Source organism: Crocodylus porosus, unplaced genomic scaffold, assembly GCF_001723895.1.
Source record: "Crocodylus porosus isolate Cpor-Errol unplaced genomic scaffold, CroPor_comp1, whole genome shotgun sequence".
NCBI classification, from domain to species: Eukaryota; Metazoa; Chordata; order Crocodylia; family Crocodylidae; genus Crocodylus; species Crocodylus porosus.
Genome location: NW_017728906.1, coordinates 63,088,075 through 63,108,882, shown reverse-complemented (window position 1 = coordinate 63,108,882; position 20,808 = coordinate 63,088,075). Strand labels below are relative to the sequence as shown.

Here is a 20,808-nt window from a genome sequence, read left to right as displayed (position 1 = left end):
TTGAACAGGGTGCTTTTTACCCCCTCGACCAAGTCGCTGATGAAGATGTTGAACAGCACGGGCCCGAGGACCGAGCCCTGGGGAACCCCACTGCCCACATCCCTCCAGGTCGAAAATGACCCATCCACCAGCACTCTCTGGGTGCAGACCTCCAGCCAGTTAGCGACCCATTTGACTGTGTAGGTGCCGACACCACAGTCCCCTAGTTTTTTAATGCGAATGGGGTAAGAGACAGTGTTGAAGGCCTTCTGAAAGTTCAGAAAGACTACATCCACTGCTACCCCTGTGTCTAATGATTTGGTGCCCTGGTCATAGAAGGCCACCAGGTTGGTCTGACAGGACCCGCCTCTAATGAACCCGTGTTGGTTGCCCCAAGCATATGTCTATGAAATATATGCAACATTTTCCCCTGACAGCTCCTTTCTCCTCTCCTTACTGTTAGACCCTGTTCTCCCTGAGCACATGGAAACAAGGAGCAAATCTGAAAACAATAACTTTGAAATTAAACATGGCTATAGAAATACGCATATAGTACCCATACTCCTAGTTCATTCAGCATTGATGCATTACCTTTTTTGAAACTGCTGCACATTTTAGCACAGGTATTCCATAACCACATGTCCGAGCAGCACTTTGCCACCTACCTATATATAGTACAAACTGCAAACTATGTTTTCCCCCCCACAAATTTTGTGCCTCTAGCCAAACCAATTCCAAATATTATCAGCTGAGCAGAGCTCAACTGTTCAAGTTTGTGTGCCTGTTCAATTCTGCACTACCACTGGTAAGTATCCTGCCTCCCAGACTCTTCAGCTTGGGGCCTCAGATACTCCCAAATCCATGGCAGGCATCCTACAGGCAAGGCCCAAGACTAGAGGGCTTGGAGTTCAGATCCCTGCCTAGTCTTTCTTGCCCCTAGCCAAAAGACTGGAAGAGCAAACTAGAGGGAGCGCTCAAGAGCAATTCCCCATCACCATATACTGAGTAGCTAAGATCCTCATATTTGGAGGTATTGGTAGACTCTCATAAGTGTCATTCCACAGTGCATGGCACAGGTCTTCACCTTCTAACTAAACCAAGTCACTTTCTAGATCAGGGGTGTGCAAAATACAGCCCTCAGGCCAGATCCTCCATTTCCCAGCAGCCCTGACAGCAGTGGCTCCTTCCAGTTGCCACTGCCCAGGCACCCAGGCCCATCTGCCCCACACCACCAGCTGGGGCAGGATCTACGTAGGCAGGGCACGTGGCTAGGCAGCTGGGATGGGGCTGCAGGCTGGTAAGGAGCAGCATACTGGGATCTTGGAGCGGAGACAGCACAGGACAGGGGCCAGGGCAGAGCTAGGATCTGCTGCCTGCACACCGCTGTGACAAGCACAGGTTCCACAGGCAAGGGCATGCAGGAAGTGGATGGTGTGTCTGCCCCAGCCCTAAAACCATGCTGTCACCACCCCAAGATCCCGGTCACAGATACAGTTCCCCACCTGACTGTGTGCCCTGCCCAGGATCACAGGGCCATGACAGCATGGGGCCAGGGCTAGGACAGAGCCCTGGTTCTGTAGGTAGGGGTATGCAGGCACGGAATCTGACCCATGGGCCATATTTTGCCCTCCCCTGTTCTGGATCATTGTATCATACAAACTTATACATGGTAATAGCCCAAAGCCAAAAACTTGATTTTTTTTTCTTTTTTTTTAGGAAAATTTTCTGTGTTCCAAGCCAAATCCACCCTAAATTCATGAGTCATTCAAGAATCATCTGTGGCCCTATTACCAGCAAACATCCTCCACTCCTACCCAGGGCCTCAGATACTTCTTAATCACTTGGCAGGCATCCTACATGCAGGCCCAAGCCCAGAGGCTTGGGGTTTGGACACCCCCGAGTTTCACTTGCCCTCTGCTGTATGGCCTCAGAAGCAAGCTAGGAAAGAGTCTCCCATTTCTGTACAGTGGGCATAAAGCCAAGATCTTCCCACCGGAAATGAAAGTGGGAGGCTAACATTATCTTCACAGGTACTACCCCGTGCCAGAAAAGCCTAGTATTTGAGTATATATGTTCACTTTGCTTACAAGGAAGAAAAAAGAAACAAAACTATGTAATCCTCCCTCCGGGTGTAGAGACACATAACAACAGAACCAATCAAAAACATCACTGATTGGCAACCAGTTCCAATTGCATGAAATGCTGTGGTTCTAATACCAGGGGGTGAAAGTGAACACCCAGCCCATCATGCCTTGCAGCGGGGAAGAGCCTGCACCCATAGTTTGGGAGACCCAGAGGGTGGGCAGGGGTGATCTGTAGCTGGAGTGCATTTTCACTTTTCTATTTTCCCTTCTTTCCTAAATATGAGTTTAATAAACTTCAGTAACCTGCAAAAGACTGTCTGCAGTGCGTTTGCCCAACTTGGGCGGGGGGGGAGGGAGAAGGGAGAAGCAAGGAAGTACTTGGTCCCGTACTTTGTTTACTAGAGGAAACTGGAAGGGACACGATGAGGTTTTGTGGTCCAGAAGGGAGTGAGGACACATCTGTTCAATAGAAAAATAGCTTTTCCTGAACAAACAGTGGAAGAAAGTGCAACAATATAAAATGCCAACAAAAGGGAAAAGAGGGAGTGACCAGTTGCAGCAGTGCATCTTGGGTGGGGTGACAAGTGATGCAGTTTGGGATTCCTGGCAGACTGATAAGATCCATATCACAGAACACTTGGTGTCCACATATAATAATGAACCAGTTCACAGTGAATCAGTTCAAACTGTGCTGGACCACGACCCATACTTCAGAACAAGAGACATGCTTGGGTGGGATGGGCTTCACCTCTCCCCCAGAGGTAAGTGTGTGTTCTCTTTCAGGTTGGCTGATCTCCTCTGGCTAACTAGGTTAGTCAGGGAAAGGGGAGGATGAGTACGGAGGGAGCCACGGAACACCAAACCAAGAGACACATACAAGATCAGCCCAGGTATGCAGCAAAGATCCTATCAAACAGCAGTTTAAGGGAGGATTAGGGACAGCCACCAGGGGACTTAGGTGTATATACACAAATGCCAGAAGCATGGGGAACAAGCAGGAGGATCTAAAGCCCTTGCTAGCAAGCAACAACTTTGACCTAATGGGACTAACTGAAACCTGGTGGGACTCTTCTCACATCTGGTTGGTGGGAATAGAGGGCTATAGGTTGTATAGGAGAGATAGAGTAGGGAAAAAAGGTGGGAGAGTTGCTCTGTATGTCAAAGAACAGTACACATCTTCCCTGCTCAAATTAGGGTCAGAGGGTGGTCAAGCAGAGACTCTGTGGGTTAGGATCCAAGGGGCTTGGGGTGAAAGGGATCTGGTGGTGGGGGTCTATTACAGGCCACCACACCAGGACAATGAACTAGACCAGGAATTTTCCAAGCAGCTCAAAGAGGCTGTGAAGTCTAGAGGTACAATAGTCATGGGGGACCTTAACTAGCCAGACATATGCTGGGAGGAGCAGTCACCTAGATCTAACTGCTCTCTCAGGTTCTTAACCTGTATTCAGGACCTCCACCAAGCACAGGAGGTAAGGTGTCCCACCAGGAACAATGCCTTGTTCAACTTGGTGTTCACCACAGGGGATGACCTGGTGGGGGACCTGCAGATTCAAGGCAACTTAGGGGACAGTGATCACCAAATGATTCAATTCACTATCCAGTGAACGGCAGGCATTATACCCAGCAGGGCACGGGTGCTAAACTTTAATAGAGACTATGGGGATTGGTTAGCAGGGTGCTATGAGCTAAGAACTTGGATGCGTTGAGGGTCCAGGGTGGGTGGACATTCCTTAAGGAAACCATTCTTTGGGCTCAGAGTGAGTCAATCCCATGGCAGAGGAAAGGGGGCCAGGAAAGCCCTTTAGCTAACCAGGGGCATCCAAGATACCTTAAGAGGATAAAAAGAGGCGTACAGGAAATGGAAGCAGGGGGTAGCTAGCAAAGACGCGTATACTTCTTTGGCCCACACCTGCAGGGAGTTGGTCAGGAATGCCAAGGCAACCCTAGAACTCAGGCTAGTGTCAGGGACTAAGGACAATAAAAAGTCTTTCTTTAGGTACACTGGGAGCAAAGACAGTGTGGGGTAGCATAGGACCCATACAGGATGGGCAGGGGGGCTTAGTGATGGATAGCAAAGACAAGGCAGAGCTCTTCAATGAGTTTTTTGCTTCTTTCTTCTTAAATGGCAATCTTGACAAGTCTTCAACATACATCATGGACACAAACCAAGGGAACATCAACCGACCAACAGTCAATGCCGACATGGTAAAAAGTCACTTAGAGGGACTGGACGTATTCAGATCACCAGGGCCAGAGGGACTCCACCCACGGGTAATGAAGGAATTAGCAGGGATCATAGCTGATCCACTGGCAAGGATATATGAGCGCTCAGGTCAGGTTCCGGAGGACTGGAAGAAGGCTAATGTCATCCCAATCTTTAAGAAGGGGAGGAAGGAGGACCCGGAGAACTATGGACCAGTCAGTCTTACCTCTATCTCTGGGAAAATCCTAGGAAAAATTATCAAGGAGAACATCTGTGGGAGCCCGCTGGGTAATGTGATGCAGAGGGGTAACCAACGTGGGTTTTTAGCAGGCAGGTCCTGCCTGACTAACCTAGTTTCCTTTTATGACAAGGCCACCAATTGTTTAGGTGAAGGAGTCAAGGTGGATGTTATCTAGCTGGACTTCAAGAAGGCCTTTGACAAGGTATCCCATACCATCCTTATAAATAAACTGAGGGGATTTGCCTTGGATGATTACACAGTAGACTGAGTACCAAACTGGCTCAAGGGTCGCACTCAGAGAGTGGTGATGGATGGGTCAGTGTCAACCTGGAAAGATGTGTGCAGTGGAGTCCCTCACGGCTCAGTTCTGGGGCCAGTGCTGTTCAACATCTTCATCAGTGATCCGGACGAGGGGATGAGAAGCACCCTGTCCAAATTCATGGATGACAAAAAATTATGGGGTGCAGCTAACACCCTGAAGAGGAGGAACCAGATCCAGGCCGACCCAGACAGGCTGGGGAAGTGGGAAGACAGCAACAGTTCAATAAGGACAAGTGCAAGGTGCTACATATAGAGAGGAAGAACTGCCGTCATACCTACAGGCTGGTGGGGCAACCTTCTCACCTCCACTGAGGCAGAAAAAGATCTTGGAGTCACTGCTGACTCCAGGATGAACATGAGTCACCAATGCGATGAAGCAGCTGACAGAGCCAAACGCACCTTGTCGTGCCTCCGTAGGTGCTTCACAAACAGGTCCAGGGAAGTGATTCTCCCCCTCTATGCAGCACTGGTCAGACCGCATCTGGAGTACTGTGTCCAGTTCTGGATGCCATAGTTCAAGCAGCATGCAGACAACTTGGAGATGGTCCAAAGAAGGGCTACTTGCCTGATTAGAGGCCTGCAGGGAAGGCCCTATGAGGAAAGGCTAAGGGATCTTTACCTCTTCAGCCTCTCCAAGAGAAGGCTGAGAGGGTACCTTGTGACAGCGTACAAATTCATAAGCGGAGAGCAACAAGAAGTAGGCGATGATCTGTTCACCAGGGCACCCCCTGGAATGACAAGGAACAATGGCCATAAGCTACTAGAGATAAGGTTTAGACTGGACATTAGAAAAAAGTTCTTCACAGTCAGGGTTGCCAGAATCTGAAAAGGGCTCCCACGGGAGGTGGTGCTCACCCCATCCTTGGGGGTCTTCAAGAGGAGACTGAACAGGCACTTGGCTGGGATCATATGACCCCAGGGTTGGTGACTTTTTTCTTGCCTGCCAGGGGCAGGGGGTCAGACTAGATGGCCCACTGAGGTCCCTTCCAACTCTATGAATCTATCTATGAATCTAAAATAGTACTTGTTTATCCAAGTACACTTTTGAACTATTTCAGGCAAATTTAATTTTGTTTAACAAGCTTGTACATCTGTCTGCTTCAGGTTTAAACAGTTCTACATGCTTTGTGTGTTCACGCCCCCTGCTGTGCAAAATTAAGTATGTAGAAAGTGTTTTGTTACTATAGTGATGGGCACCATAGTGAACCTGGAGTTGCGCATGAGTTGAGGATGTGGCATAGCCAGCCTCCCAGCTTGTAGTAAGGGCTGCGGCTCAATAGACCTCCTCCAAGTAGAGCAGTGCATTGTGTTCTACTTTTATAATCATCTTTATTACAGTAGTACTTAAATGACCCTCTTGAGGCCTGTTTTACTCATCACTTACTTAATATGAAAATGACAGTCTTCCAGGAAATATAGAAGTTGCCTCTGAGTCCACAGGAGGCAGCCAATCCAAGATCTGCATGTTTGAGTGCAGAACTGGCAAACCATTTGGGAGAAAAAAAGGAGTAGATCCTAGTGATGCTGAGTCATGGTGTTCATCTCTCTCATCTACCTGCCTCCGTAAGTGGCAGAATTCCACAAGTTTGCTCAAAATAATCAAAAAAAGTTTGAGACTCCCAGGTACTGACGTTAAATCCCATTGGAAGTATAGGAGTTTTGGGGGAGCTAGCTGCCAGATAACAGTACAGCTGTTGCCACATACACATAGATTCAATATTGGTGGTGATTGCTTGAGAACGGTGTATTTGTTCTGCTGTCCTCCCAAACTGATATGGAAGATTTTCTAAAGGAATTGCTGAGGGCAATGTTTCACAGCATTCAATATGTTGTCCAAGTTCCAAGTTTCACATCCATACAGCAGATTAGGATGGAAGAACAATGGGAACAGTGTGGTAGATGAGAAGTTTGATTTGGGTCCTGATGTTACCATTATCAGCAGGGATCCTGGTTTTCTCCGATTAAAAAAAAAAAAAATCACCAATTTTTGGGTTGAAAAAGAGTAATCCAAAGTTTTATATACTTCACAGAAGCTATAATGAGTGAACTGGATCTCCTTCAGTTGAATGGAAACACACAACAAAATCATCAGCACACTGAAAAATCAATAATGGAAGTGTTGGTTATCTTGGATTTGGAACAGAATCAGTTGGTGTTACAGATATTCCCATTCAAACGATACTGGATGCTGCCTCTAGATAGAAGAAGCCTGTCAGCAATACAACATAGAACTGCATTATAGATGGAAAAGAGTGTTGGTGTGATCACACATCCTTGCTTTGACTCCAGTTCTAATAGCAGATGGGTCTGTTTCTAAGCCACTGCATATAGGACTGCAATATCACAATAATTGCTGCAATCCGATTTATCTCCTTCCTTGAATATGCTAACAATTCTGGTAATATCTCAAGTCACAGGTTATCTGTTCATATTTCCACATTTTGATAACGTGTTGTTGATGAGAAAACTTTTTTCTACCTTTCTTATAAATTTCATCTGGTATCCCATTAGAACAAACTTGCTTAATGGATTTCAAGGCCTCTTGATAAGTTGATGGATCTGCAAGATAGTCCTTAACAGGGAGTTATGAAATGGCTTTAATAGTATTTTCTTCAACACTAGAATCTCCAGATCTCTTGAAAGTGCTCCTTTCATTGTATTAATGGTGGAGCTATCTTGAAATAGTGTTGTTCCATCTTAGGACCTCAGAGGGACAAATCTTTGCGTATCTGGCCCATAGATAGCTTTGACTGCACTGCTGAAACTACGCATGTCACGGCTACCAGAAAGCTTTTGAATCTCTTTTGCTTTGTCTTCCCACCACTTGTTCTTTCACTCATTTTTTCCTCTGGGTCTTGGCTTTAATGCTGTGATAGATGTCTTGCTTCTGTTTGGAGTCGATATCATTCTGCCAAGTTTTCAAGGCTCTTCTTTTCCTGTCAATGAGGAACTTAACATTTCCCTACCTTTCTCATTGAACCAGTCCTGATGTTTCTTTCTGGAGAAGCCTAGAGATTTTTCACATGCCTCATGGATGTCTTTCTTGAGACTCTCCTAGAGCTCTATGGTATCATGATCATCAGGGAGGTCAGAGAGGTTCTCACTGAGGCACTGTTAAAGATTATTACTTTTAGCAGGGTTTTTCAAGCACCCAAAATTGAATCTCCTCCTCAGTTGCTTTTTCTAAGTAATTTTGGGGTGATATGAACAGACATGGCAATATATCAAATGATGATCCATCCAGCAGTCGGCTGTGTGGGTCACAGCTCTGGTGATGACATTACAACGATCCCAGTTACACATTATGACATAGACAGTTACCAGTGGTTTGAGCAGGGTTGCATCTGTTATGCAAGATGTCTTTGACTCCCATTTGTTGCTTTAGTGGAATAAGGAGCTTGTGATGACAAGATCATGTTCCAAATACTTGCTCAGGAGATGAATTCCACTGAAATGGACTTTCCCACTCCTTCTTTTCCAAGCATTCCTTTCCATAGCTCAGAGTCCCTGCCCACACTGTTAGAAATTTAAAAAAGAAAAATATACACAAAAAACACATTGGGTAGTGCATTTGAGCCCCATGGCTATGCAAGGCTCCTGAAGAGGACTTTACTATCACAGTTGATTAGCATAATGAAAGGAGACTACTCTCGCCCACAAAAAGTGCACTGAATTAGGAGAAAAGCAATGAGGCAATGCATGCAAAGAGGGAACTAAGGATAAAACCAACAGTACCTCATAACATATCACTTTTATATTTAGATTACTGAGCATTATCTTCTCAGTCACTAAAATACTTCTCAGCAGTACTTCAGCTAGAAGATTCTGATTGTGACATCCCTTTTCTTTGCATCTCATTTTCTCACACTTTCATTGCATATTGAAAGTTTGGGAAGATCTGAGACAGAGAAACTGATTGTTTTTTGTCATTACCTATATGAAGCATGCTACTCAACCTTTGTAAATGAAGCTTCTGAACTATATTGTCATCAGTTTCCAAAAAGGTTTGTTCCCAACTGAATTTTTGAAGGTTCTTACTAAACATTTTGCTCAAAAACGCATTTCATTTGTTACATTAGTTGGTGTTCTTTTGTGCAAGAAAAGGTTACTGCCTCATATTATACATACAAGGCGTATTATGCTGCCTAAACAATAAGAACTGATGTGTGATGACTAAACAGTGAACATGCTGAGTACAGAATTCTCCAAAGAAACTTGCCTCTAATGAATTTTACTGCCATCTGAGGTCGGAGCTTATGATCTACTCAAATCTTAAACCTCAAGTCAACTAGTTACAATACATTCTTAAAAGGTGAAAGAGATTCCTTTCACTGGCTACAGTCAATTGAGGGTTATGAGGGTTACAGGGTGGAAAGTCATTAGTTTGAGCATGTCACCTCTAAAAAAGTGCAATGTGGCAAAGTAAGATGCACAAAATATACTGACTAATAAATCTGCCAGGCCCATATAAATATTTACCCTCAGGCAATGAATCTCAGAATTAGCTAATGCTGAGGGGTCAAGCAGACTCCTAGCCATGAGGCAAAATATGTTATGTATAATTACTGGCATTAAATGTATTTATAAAGAAACTGATAACTGTTGCAGCCATGCATACCTTATATAATGGGAAAACAGGGTGTCTACATTCCTCAAAAATCACACACTCATGCACAAATCCTGACAACTTGTTCCACTTATCCCACTGCTCTGAAAACTACACACAAGAAAGATCAGCAAGAGCACCTACATCCCTAAATTAAGAAAAAAATATTTTGACTATTCTCAATCTTCAGCTCTTCCTTCTCGATTTTATATTGAGAAAGAATACTCAAACTTTTTTTTTTTAGGACTTTATCCAGATCTAGGTCTCTGGAAATCTGGCCATACAGATGCCCCATAGCACTGGATTAGGCCTTTAGAACAGACATTTTTTAGCCTACAGACTTTGGCCCAGATCCTATTCAATCTTTAAGATACATAAGTAAGCATAAACATCTAAATCACTTAATTCGATTCTAACAAATAAATGCTTAGATTACCTCTGCTGTATCCATTTTGCCCTGAAAACATCTCTAAATGTCTAGATTTCAGACAAAAACCACAGAGCAACTATCTGAAGCCAAGATCATGAATACTGCTCAGTGAAAAATAAACCTTTTACCCAACAGCCTGTTGATTAGGGTACTTTCCTAGGCAGAAGACGACCTGGATTATAAGGATTCAGATCTTCTCAGGATTTATCTCCTACTTACTTTTCAAGCTGTACCCACTGGATAGAAAAGAAAGCAGAAGCTGTACATTCTGAGAATAAAGCAATTATGATGGACACAAAGAGACGATCAAAAGCTGAGGAAACGAGGAACCTAAGAGTATTGTTCAACTGTAAGTGTCTGGCACATACTGAGGCTCTTGTCTGGTACCAAAAAAATTCTAAAGATTCCTTGGCAAGAACATCTTGCTCTTCTGTTGAGGGTCATACGCATGACTGAATTCGGGATCAGGAAGGATTTTTTTCTTTTGGTTAGATTAGCTTTGTCTTAGTTTTTCCTTCCTCTATAGCACAGGCATGGTCCTCTTCTTCAGATTCTAATCCCTCCTCATGTGAAGGATTGTATTAAAACTGTCATAAATTACTGCTTTAACAGACAAAAAGGTATGTGATTCCTGGCATCAAGAGCCAGAAGTGACTGCTATGTCAATTAGGGATCATGAAGTTATTTATAATATTTCAGAACTGAAATAAATTGACTATAAAGTATCTTTACTATCTTAGCTTTAAAAATAAAACACGAATTGCTTCTTTTCTTTTCTCGGTAGGCCTTGAAGTGATATGCTAATAATGAAATAACCGGAATAATTACAAACCAGCAAGTCCAAAGGCAACAATGAAGGCACTGACCTGCTTTTCCAAAACTTGCTCCTGTTCAAATAGAAAATGAGCATGAGCAAACAAAATGCTCATGCACAGCTACAACTATGTTTGGGCTCACTTCTCAAATACATTAAAAGAAATCATTTACCAGATTTTCCCAAAGCAACACTTATCAGATACGTGAAACTTTTATTTGTGACCAGAAATATCAAAGAATGAAACACTTTATCTCAGAAATGTGGTAAACGTTTTAGGAATACTTAAACTGCTATATTTGGTGAGTTTAAAAAGAAACAAAAAACCCCCCAAGAGGCTTCATGAAAGTTACCAACTTTGGCAAATACCGGTTTTCTAATCTGCTGCCAAAGTTGTTTAACAAGAGATAGGATTTTTTGCTTTTATTTCCTGAATAACGTAATTAACAAGGGGAGTATATGAACAATGATACTATATGCCCACATAATTCTCAGGTCTGACTTCTTTTAACAAATCTGAAAGAAAATTTTGTAGAAGAATTGGTGTGTTACAGCTGTGACTGTCCATAAAATATACAAGAGGCAATTGTTTTTATGACCTTCCTCATTTTGGGCAGTCTGTCCCCAAAAGGTTGTCAAACTTCTCTCCCGACTACACTGTTGGCCTAGTAGAAGGTATCACAAAAAAACCCTCCCCTCACAACAAAAAGTTTGTTACATATTGTCTCAAAGCATCAACTGGTATTACAGTTTGCAATATTACAGCTCTTGGGCAGCCTAAGCCATCAAATAATGTTGCTTCTACAGGAAATGTAATTGATCTGAGCACAATACCTTGATGGCTTCTAAATAAACTTCTGAAGAAAATTTCTATAGATTGCTTTTGTGGCATTTGTTTCTGTACAGTATATAAAAATAAACTTTGTTTTATCATAATTAAAGTACATGAATTTTCATACATAAAGCTAATTCTTAATCTGCATGTGTCACCTTTGCTCTTGGAGTACTCCTGTAAAGAGGGAAAGTGCTTTTACTTTTACACATAGGGAACTGAAGCACTGAGCTAGTCTAGATTTTTAAAAGCTACTAGAAATCAATAGGAGCCTCAATGCCTTTAAAATACAGTCTCAACTAACTTGTCCAAGTTACGCAAAGTTTGTGGAAGAGCAGGAGTCTCAGGTATGTCTATAAGAACAAATTGCTGTAAGGAAAGCCAGGGTGTATCCTAAAGCAGACGACTGCTTCACAGTACTTATAGGGTCACTTACTCAATGAAAGTTATCACAAAACATCTACTATGCTGTAAGTGAACAACCTAGTTTACCGCACTTTAGGCAAAATGTTTGTGATGCCACGTTCTTAGGCAAGGTCCTTTACTAGACCATCTTTCTTTCCCCCACCTGTCTCTGTCCAGTAGGTCTAACTACACTAACATTTTTTATTCTCTCTCTCATACTAATCTTTAAAAACTTTGCTCAACTGTTTAGTATTTACACTGATTTAAACACAATCTTGAAGGGGAAAAATAAATTCTCTTGCCCTCTTGTTCTACCAGCCTTTCTAAAGAAGTATGCTTTGTGTAACCAATCCTATTTTTTATTAATCCACTTAATACTAATAGTGAAAATGTTTATGATTAGAGCAAATTATTATTAGTAATATTAAAAATAATGTCTTATCATATTTACCCAAATCCAAGACAACTTTAAGTTTAAGATGACCGACCCCCACGACAATTAGACTCTATACATGGAAAAATATATAAATTAGTTATATTTTTCCATGTACATAATCTAACTATTGGAGGGTCATCTTAAATTCATCCCCCTCACCACTGCAGTAAGTCAAGCAGCAAGGGGACAAGCAGTGGCAAGGGAGGGTAAAGTGGCTGTATCACTGTTTTTTGCCCCTTCCCCACACACCTTGCCCCCAGACCTCCCCAACTACTTACAGGTAGCAAGCAGTGAAAAGCATGGAAGTGATGGCGGGAGAGGGGTAGGCAGCAGCTGCTGCTCTGACCCAATGTTAGGACCGGAATCAGAGATACAGCAGCATAGGCAGATTAACGCATGGCCCAGGCCCAGGCCCAGGGGCCCCAGCCAATCAGGGGCACCTGGATGCCTGGGTTCCCAGAAATGGCAGGTTTCCCCTTGCAGGCAGACAGTATTCCTGGCTGCAAGGGGCCTTGCTTGGGTCTGCCAAGAGATACAGGGGTGGTGACAGCCTCTTTCTTGTGCAGGGACTGAGCCAGGAGCACTGAACATCTTCCTCGTGTGGGAGCTGGGCCGGGAGGCTGCAAGAGGGAGTGTGGAAGACAGCTGGTGGCAGCAGCGCTGGGAGGGGTGGCTACAGGGGGGTATAAAGTGAATTTTGAGGTGGCTACAGCCCCCTCCAGGTCCCCTCTAGAGCCACCCCTATGCATGTGTATGGCCATGAACACAGCCAGGCAGCCAGCTCCCTACAGGCAAGTCTAATGGGAGGAAAGAGGTAGGGGGGTGGGAAGGGGTAGACTGAAGTCCCCACAGCAAGAGGTGAGTGGGGCAGGGACAGAAGTTGGGGGCAATGCCCAGCCAGGGTGGTGCATGGGGCTTGGGGCCAGGGTGGGGAATGGCACGGAGCTACAGGTGTCTTGTCAAGGGGCCGCAGGGGGAAAGGTAGGGAGGGAGAACCCCAAGCCTACAGCTACAGGGGGGATATGGAGCAGGGAGGAGAGGCAGGCATGTTCTACCCTCCCCCAGCCCAGCCAGGTCCACTCAGCCTCCGCGCCGGGGAGGCATGGAGGTCTGCCCCACCCTTGGCAGGGGCAGTGCCAGGAAGGGAAGGGGCTCCTTCCTGCACTGGAGTATAGTTCCCATCGGGTAAGGGGGGCTCCAATTTTGTGTTTGCCCAAGGTTCCCATAAGTCTTAATCCAGCTCTGCACAGCAGTTGCCTGTCCCCTCCCCACCCCTCAAGCTTTTACTCAAATCCAACATGAGGGGCTTGTCTTGGATTTGAGTTAATATGGCATATTATCCTTCAAAAAAATCTGAAGGGAGAAGCTGATGTAATCCAAACTGTTTGATAGCAAAACCTCATATTTCGTGCTATTTTTCTCCGATTTCACTCATCTTGGCAAGAAGAACAATGAGTACGTAACAGAATATAACTGGTTATAAGTCCCAAGGGGGCTCTGTATTTATACTTTCATGTGTCTAAATAAGCATGTAGTAGACAGAATACTTAGAAGGTCCTAAAAATACACACTTTGAAAACATGAAGTATTGGGTCCAAAACAAATGCTAAGGGTAAGTAGAGTTTAAAAGACCTCAAACATCATAGGACGCTTTATTGTACTTTTGTCCTTAAAAAAGGGTTTTTTTTACTTGTCTCAAGAGTTCTTTTGTATAAATACCAACTTTGATGTCCTGGACGGCTACAAATTTGAAGAAAAATAAATTAATTCTTGTTAAATTCTATGAATACAGTTTACAATATTATTAGGAGTACCAACACTACAAGTAAAAATTCTGGTTGATATCAAAGGTTCCTCACAAAGTACACAGAAAACAGAATATAATCTGATCTCTTGTCACAGTAGAAACTGAGAATACTGCAAAAAAACCCATTGGTTTTAATGAATGTTTAAAATATTGATTTGTTTAAAATGTGGAATCTGTTCATAATTAATAACAAAGAAAAAAAAAGAAACAAAGTATTGGGAGGGAAACTGCCCATATGGATTTAAAAATATATGCTTCCAGAACCTCTATGTACATGGATAGTTTAGAAAGACTGTAAAGGAGCAAAAGAAAAATTAGGAGGTAGGATAGGGTGATAATTATTTTATCTGCATGAACAGCTAAATCAAATGTTAAACTCTGTATAAGGCCAGCTGCAAGTTTGGGAAGACAGGCTGTGCACTATTACTAGTGGTCTTACCATTGTTCCCTGGTGGCTGTAGTGCATCTTCTGTCAAGCTACACCATCCAACTGGAAAAATATCTCGAGAATCATATTTGCACCAATAGTCAAATGCTCCTCTCCAGCCATCAAATGTAATAAAAACTTCATCTCCTTTAACATCTCCAATGGTTGCTGGGCAAATTAAGTAAGGGTTCTTTCTATCTACTGCTTCCAGTTTCATTCCAATTTTAAAACAGTTTGGAACAGGTTTTGGTGGTTCCTATCAAAATAAGAGTAACAGAACATTCATGTTTTTATGAACTCTTTAAAGAAACCTATTCGTAATATTTCTTTTTGTACCAACTAACATTAAAATATCATGCAATATACATAGAAAAACAAACACTTGTAACGATTCCTTATATCTTTGAGGCTTGATTCTGCTCCCACTGACGTGATTGAGTGCTTTGCCATTGACTTTGACTATGAGCAAGGTTATGTTTAAAGTACCTACTTAAGCAACAAGCAGAAAAAATCTGCTGTATTCTGCAGGAGAGTGAAGACTCTAAAAATATGCAATTAAGCGCTACATAGTCCAACACAAAAGGATAAGAGGATAGCATGTATTTCTGCCAGAGGCTAGGAGTTTCTGGAATTGATAAGGGATTAATGAATATTTTCTTCTTGGTTATTAGCACAGATCCACATAAAAAAAATTAACATTTGAAGGCTTTATACATGCCTGTGTGACCTGTGTCTTGAGTGAGTTCCAAGGAGACAAAAGAGAAATCACCAACACAAAAATCTAAAAACTGTCTTCATTGCTAATCTCAGCAGAAGCCAAAGGACTGAATAGAAACCAAATACTGTTTCAATCCTTACAACGCAGGCCCTCCAGTACAGCACTGAGACAAACTGAAAGGCTAATATAGTAAAGTTTAAATTGTCACTGCTCATAGTATAGGTACATTATGAATGCATTCAAATCAAGACATTTCTTACAACAACAGGCATTCTACTAGGAAAGGGCTTCCAGTATCAAATCCAATGTTAGTTTTGCTGACTCAATTGCATAGCTCTTGTCGAAAGTAAGAATGAAGTCACTTGACTTGTCATAATGATTTTAAAGTAAGTTAATTAGACTGATGAAGACCAATTAAACAACAGATCAACTGAACTGTATTGTTATCGTTAAAGCATGTTTGTGCATATTCCATACCATTTTACACAAGCTAAAGTCCTACTTCTAAAATTGATGGTGTTCCTGTTTATTACTTTCACCTGCTTTCCCACTGGAGTTCAGCTGTCTAACATGCATCAACTAAAAACTTTCAATACAGACTTTCCAACCACTCTTATATGTGTTCTGAAGCTTCTCATTCTCTATTACAAACTTACTGTAACACATATACAAGCACACTATGAGTACAAGAAACGAGATGCACGTCTTAAATCCATTAAATAAATACCAAGCTAAGTCAACTTTTTCTAAGTAATACAGCGTACCTTAAAGGTCCAAACACAGGAAAAGAGATGCCCATCCATTTGTACTAGAAGATGATCATTTCCTGTCCAGTTTTGTGGCTTGCCAATCCATTCAAAGAAATTTTAAATAACATTCTTGCCTTTCCATGCTCAGGAGAACAGTACAATATCCTGGCATCCTCAATAAAAACTGTAATCATGGACCAGTTGACGGAAGCTTGCTTACTAGGAGCCCCTTTCTTCTTACCTTCTTAAAGAACATCGCAGGTGCCATTTCAGCTCCATTTAGTGTTCTTAAGAGAAACATTGGCCAAGAAGATGCATTCATCTGGAACCCTAAGTAGCAAACAGATTACTTGTATATAAGATCTTTGTTTCATCCTTATACACACAAATAAACAGGAAGGAGAAGAATAAAAAGTTGACTTTCCTAATGTTTAATCTTCTCTTGTTCTGGGCTTGACTAAAAATAAAGTGCGGCCAAGAAATGTGAATACATAGGACAGCTGTTCAGTGCAGTATGTTGTATAATTTATTTCCTTTTAGAGTGATCTGCCTGCAAAACCATTCATCATGGTTTATATATAAGTGTGACTAGAGACAAGCAAGCTGCAGTACAGGAGATTAAGTCATTCCCATATTCCCCAGTCCTATAGAACTTCTTTTACATAGTGCCCAGTTTAATTTACTCAGCCAGTCTTCTCTCTCATTCTCAAATGACATACTCAGCTCTAGCTTCTCTGTAATCTGCCTCTCCACCCCCTTTTCTTTTATTAGGCTCCCTTTTTTTCCTCCATGCTGTTGGGATGCTTTGATTACCACAAACAAACAAAAAACTACATTTTTTTCAATGACACAATATATCCTTTAACCACAAAGAGAACAAAAAACAAGGAGTGGCAGAAATTAAACATTTTGGTAAACATATGTATCATATTGCAATTGCATAAAATAGAATGCGTTTCTAACTTAATGTTCTTAAAAATAAAATGCGCAAAGAATTAACATAACCTAAATCTGTTTTGTTTAAGAACTTTATTCAAGCAAAACAATTTTTGACTGGAATATTTTTCATTTCAGGCAATTCTCTCTCAAAACCAAGAAGCTCCAAGTAACAAGAGAGATACAATTATATCTTCTTGTCTTTTTCAAACACTTCAAGGGTTCTATTTGAAAGCAATGAGCTGTGGATGTTTCCAGCCAGAGCTTTAAGGTTAAATACAGACAGACAAAAAGCCTGTGGCTGAATTGATTCAATCTTTGCAGGTTAGTCTAAACTGCGTAGATTAAACCAAGAAGCAAGTGAACAGACATTCACTTTTGATTCTGGAAATGCAACCACATACTTGCAGTGGCTGAGGTGAGGTGGAGGGTGCTAGAGCACAGCTCCCAGCCTGCCAGCCACCACCAAAGGGAAGGGAGGGAAGCTGGGAGAGAAGCCCTCCAAGGCTTTTCCCCTACTCCCTGCTCAAGGAGGGAGGAAGGGAGGGTGTGGCCAGGCTCCAACCTAAGGCAGGGAGCAAGGTACTGAGGCAGGGCAAGGGACTTTAAACCTCCTCCCTGGCCTACATGGGACCCCAGCCTGGGTCTGCATAGGGGGCACGGAGGTGGGTCTGCCAGGCTTATCCAAGCTCCCTGCTCCTGGCCAAGGCAGGAGGAAGGGGATTTAAAACCCCACCCTGGCCCACATAGGACTCCAGTCGAGGCCTACCTGGTGGGGGGGAGGGCACTACCAGGCTTCTGTGCCCCTACCCCACTCTTAGGGCACGGGGGAGGGGAGGGGAAGCAATTCCTGCCAGGCTTTTGCCCCTCCCACTTGAGCAGGTTGCCTGTCTGACTCAGGGCTGGCACATTGAGGCGGGAGAAGGAGGGGATGCCATTTATGTACATCTTGGGATGCTGGGGGACTGTGAGCTAACTTAAACCAGGAAGGGGTCTGGGACAGAAGTTCCATAAACTAGTTTGACCTAAATCAGTTCAGTCTGATACACCAGGCAGGCCTCGACTACATCCAACCAGATTTATCTTAAACTGGTTTCTGCCATTTTGAAAGCAGTTTAAGTGCTCTGAACTTCTGTTGTGTTACAGATTTGAACTGTTTTCTGATCACTTAAACCCAGGAGTTGTCAACTGGTATGTGTATGCCCCAAAGGTACTTTGAAAGGTCCCAGGAGATAAGTGAGGGTGGGTGGGGACAGAGCACGGCCACCCCATGCTGCTGCCTCACGGGTTCAGGGCCAGAGTAGGGTGAGACCAGGGCTGCACAGAAGCTGCAACACGCCCCCGCTCCACATTTGGCCCCTCATCACCCCCTTCCCCCCACCAGGGGGTAAACTTACTAAAAAGGGGGCCACTGGGGATACACTTAATTAAAAAGGTTGAAAACCAGTTTATGTATAACTTCTGTCCCTAGCCTAAGTGGATATAAGTGTGTCATAATTGTTTTAGAAAAAAACCCTAACAATAATAGGGGCTTAAAAGGAAACATCTCTGAGAAAGAAAACAGTGTGAAATCCTTTCCAGGGACTGAAGATGTGATAATTTAGGTATAATTTTTTTAAAGAAAATGAATAGATGTGGGATAACTTGCATAATTTTGACTATTTAATGCATAAGGTAACATTAATTGCTTTCCTGAGTTAGACTTCCTGGCTCAGTGACTTTAGGTTGTGTTAGGCTGAACAAATTGTTTTAAAAGTTGTATAAAGCAACAGACTACTTAAAACACATTTTAAAACTGAGCACTTAACATCACACATGGTAAACACTGTCATATTAATTAACCTGAAAGCTACTGAGGTAACTTTCAAACTTTCTAGAGACGGTTTCTCAAATCATCTAGAGAACATGCCATTTTTTAAGTTTCTAGATTAACCTTTTGAATTATATGAAAACTATATTTCTGGCTCAAAAATAATCAGAATGCACATGCTGATAAAAGTGACACTCAACCAATTAAACAGCAGTTTAAATTATTATACTTAAATTTTCTTAGAACTCCAATGGTAATCAAAAGCATGGAAAGAATTTTTTTAAAAACATTATGAACTTCTAAAAGTACTGTTAATTTCAAATGGAAATTGAAACCTTAACTACTAAAATAACTGCTTTCAAGCACATAATATAATGATACAAAAATGTTTAAACTTCATGTGGGAGGGATTATTTTAATCATGTATTCCTGTGACAAAGAAAATGGTGGGACCAAAAGGTTCCATACCACTTGGGATAGTCAGCTCTCCAAGTATTTAGCAGGAGGCAATTATACACCTTATTAGCTCCCTGATTTGCTTAGGAACCAGATGCTGTACAAGTGCCAATAAAGCTTTTTCAAAAAGCTTTGTCTATGCCAGGATATGCAATTGCTAGAACCTAGCCTCTCTCTAGAAATTCTAGGACAGGTGGGACAAAACAGGCAAATAAATCCCCTGTTGAGAATGGCTGGCAGTCCCCGTGAAAGAGACTAAACTTGCATTCCTCCATGGTTTGCAACCATGTGCTTAATATGTACAAAATTTAAGTAGCTAGACTGAATAGGAATGGCAAGCAGAACAAAGAGATGACACCACCCCTTTCTTTAATATGCAGTAAGTTTAACACCTCAATTGACTGACTTGCCTGCACAGATGCAACCATGGCTATGGGCTGGCCTACAAACATGCAAATTTTCTACGCTAAAACTCTATCAGTTTAGGAATAGCTACAGTTTAAATGATATAATCTATGGCAAAAACAGTTATATCTGTATCAGTTGTTTTTATTGCTATATCTTAATTCTTTTCCCTAAATATCCTTTATAACACTATGACCGTGTCTACTCTATGGAACACTATGTAAAGTTAGGTAACTTTAAGACAAATAGTTTATTTCCCAAAAAAGCCACTTCAGTTTTAAAAAAAATAGATTTAAAAAAAATGACAAAGTTTATTTTGAAATGTTTTGTTTAGAAATTTGCCTACATTGTAAAAAGACATAAGAAAACTTGAAAATGAAACACATACATTTCACTTCAGATCAAACTAATTTTTTCCACCCACTCAAAATTATTTTTTTAAGTGTGTTTGTGTTTTGGCCAGTAAGCCTATTTACATTACTTGAATTAAATATGTCACTAAACATTTTTGCTGTGCAACAAACCTGAGCTTCGAAACAACTTCCAGTAAACCTGTGTAGAGTAAACTCAGGCTCCATCCTGTTTGCCCCCCATGCAGGCAAAACTGAGAAGGATCAGTATCATACTACAGAGAAATAATATTTTAACAGTACCTAGGACTTCCTTCAGACAATCGCAAAGCCAGTATTAGCAACCATAACAATCTGGTGAGGCATCTTCAGATTATCATAACTCATAACTCACAGGTATTATGACCAAAGTAGGTGGTATGTTTTATAGTTAGTATAAGGGAAGGTCAGAGTAGCTTTCCTATCTTTTGGGCGGAGAGCTCATTTCATAGATTAAGTGCTAGCCTGACCTTTCTGAATGCTTCAAATGGTTGGGAATGTGAGACTTACATCCTTACTTTTTATCCCAAGATGAGAAAAGGGTATTCCCTAAAGACTTTACTACTTTTAATTATATGTACTGGTTATTTCACTTATGAAAGCATAATGTTAGCTAGCTGTATCAGTCATGGCAGAAAAGATTAAGAAGCATTACCGTATTTACTTAAATACAAGACAACCCTGATTATAAGACAACTCTTCAATAATAGATTCTATATATGGAAAATTTATAAATTTGTTGTAATTTTCCATGTAT

General features: G+C 42.0%; 1 protein-coding gene across 6 annotated transcripts in view; it reads right to left on the bottom strand.

Moving 5' to 3' along the window:
* SCML2 (sex comb on midleg-like 2 (Drosophila)) overlaps positions 1-20,808 on the bottom strand; it is a 92,774-nt gene that overhangs the window by 36,273 nt on the left and 35,693 nt on the right. For all 6 annotated transcript variants that reach the window (XM_019529246.1, XM_019529245.1, XM_019529242.1 and 3 more), the window contains 2 exons: positions 16,297-16,385; positions 14,601-14,844 (listed from right to left, as the gene is read on the bottom strand). In XM_019529246.1, coding sequence (XP_019384791.1) covers positions 14,601-14,844; positions 16,297-16,385 — 333 coding nt within the window. The remainder of the gene's footprint in view (positions 1-14,600; positions 14,845-16,296; positions 16,386-20,808) is intronic.